We start from the raw sequence: 570 nt of genomic DNA on the forward strand, positions 1-570 counted from the left end.
ATTTTAAAAAGCAGGGAGGAATTTATTCTAAATAATAATTAATAGTGTTTCCTTATGGGGAATAGGTTTGTAGAACTGAAGGGAGGGATTTTTTTCCTCCTTCATTTATAAAACTTTTATAGTGTGGTAATAGGGGTTATTTTTACAACTTTCAAGATTCGTATTTTTAAAATGTGCCCCTGCGTTCCAAAACGGCTGCCTGTGCACAGGGTGGTGGCTGAGCAGGTGCGGGGTATGGGGGATCCTGGGACTCCTTCCGGCTTCTGCAACAGAAGCTTCAAATGCTTCACCCCAAAGGGCCGAGTCAGGTGGGGAGGTGGGACTGCAGGGAAGCTGTTTTGGGTGAGGAAGTCTCTTGGCACACAGCCATCAGCCCACGTGGGCGGCTGCTGCCTCTGCTCCCAGAGGAAGCTGCACGTGCCGTGGAAATAAAGGGAAATTCCTAGGCCCGAGTAAGCTGGGGACTCACCTTCCTGGCACTGGTACTGCACCCACAGGTAGCTGCCCTGAGTCGGGCACAGGTCTCCAAAGTAGGCCCCGTCTGCTGCCACCTGGCATGCCTGCAGCCCC

General features: G+C 51.6%; 1 protein-coding gene across 1 annotated transcript in view; it reads right to left on the reverse strand.

Moving 5' to 3' along the window:
• PKD1L2 (polycystic kidney disease 1-like 2) overlaps positions 1–570 on the reverse strand; it is a 104,376-nt gene that overhangs the window by 92,586 nt on the left and 11,220 nt on the right. The window contains exon 5 of the mRNA XM_012648177.1: positions 470–551. Within this exon, the coding sequence (XP_012503631.1) occupies positions 470–551 (82 nt within the window). The remainder of the gene's footprint in view (positions 1–469; positions 552–570) is intronic.

The sequence above is a fragment of the Propithecus coquereli genome, unplaced genomic scaffold (assembly GCF_000956105.1).
Source record: "Propithecus coquereli isolate 6110/MARCELLA unplaced genomic scaffold, Pcoq_1.0 Scaffold280, whole genome shotgun sequence".
NCBI classification, from domain to species: domain Eukaryota; kingdom Metazoa; phylum Chordata; class Mammalia; order Primates; family Indriidae; genus Propithecus; species Propithecus coquereli.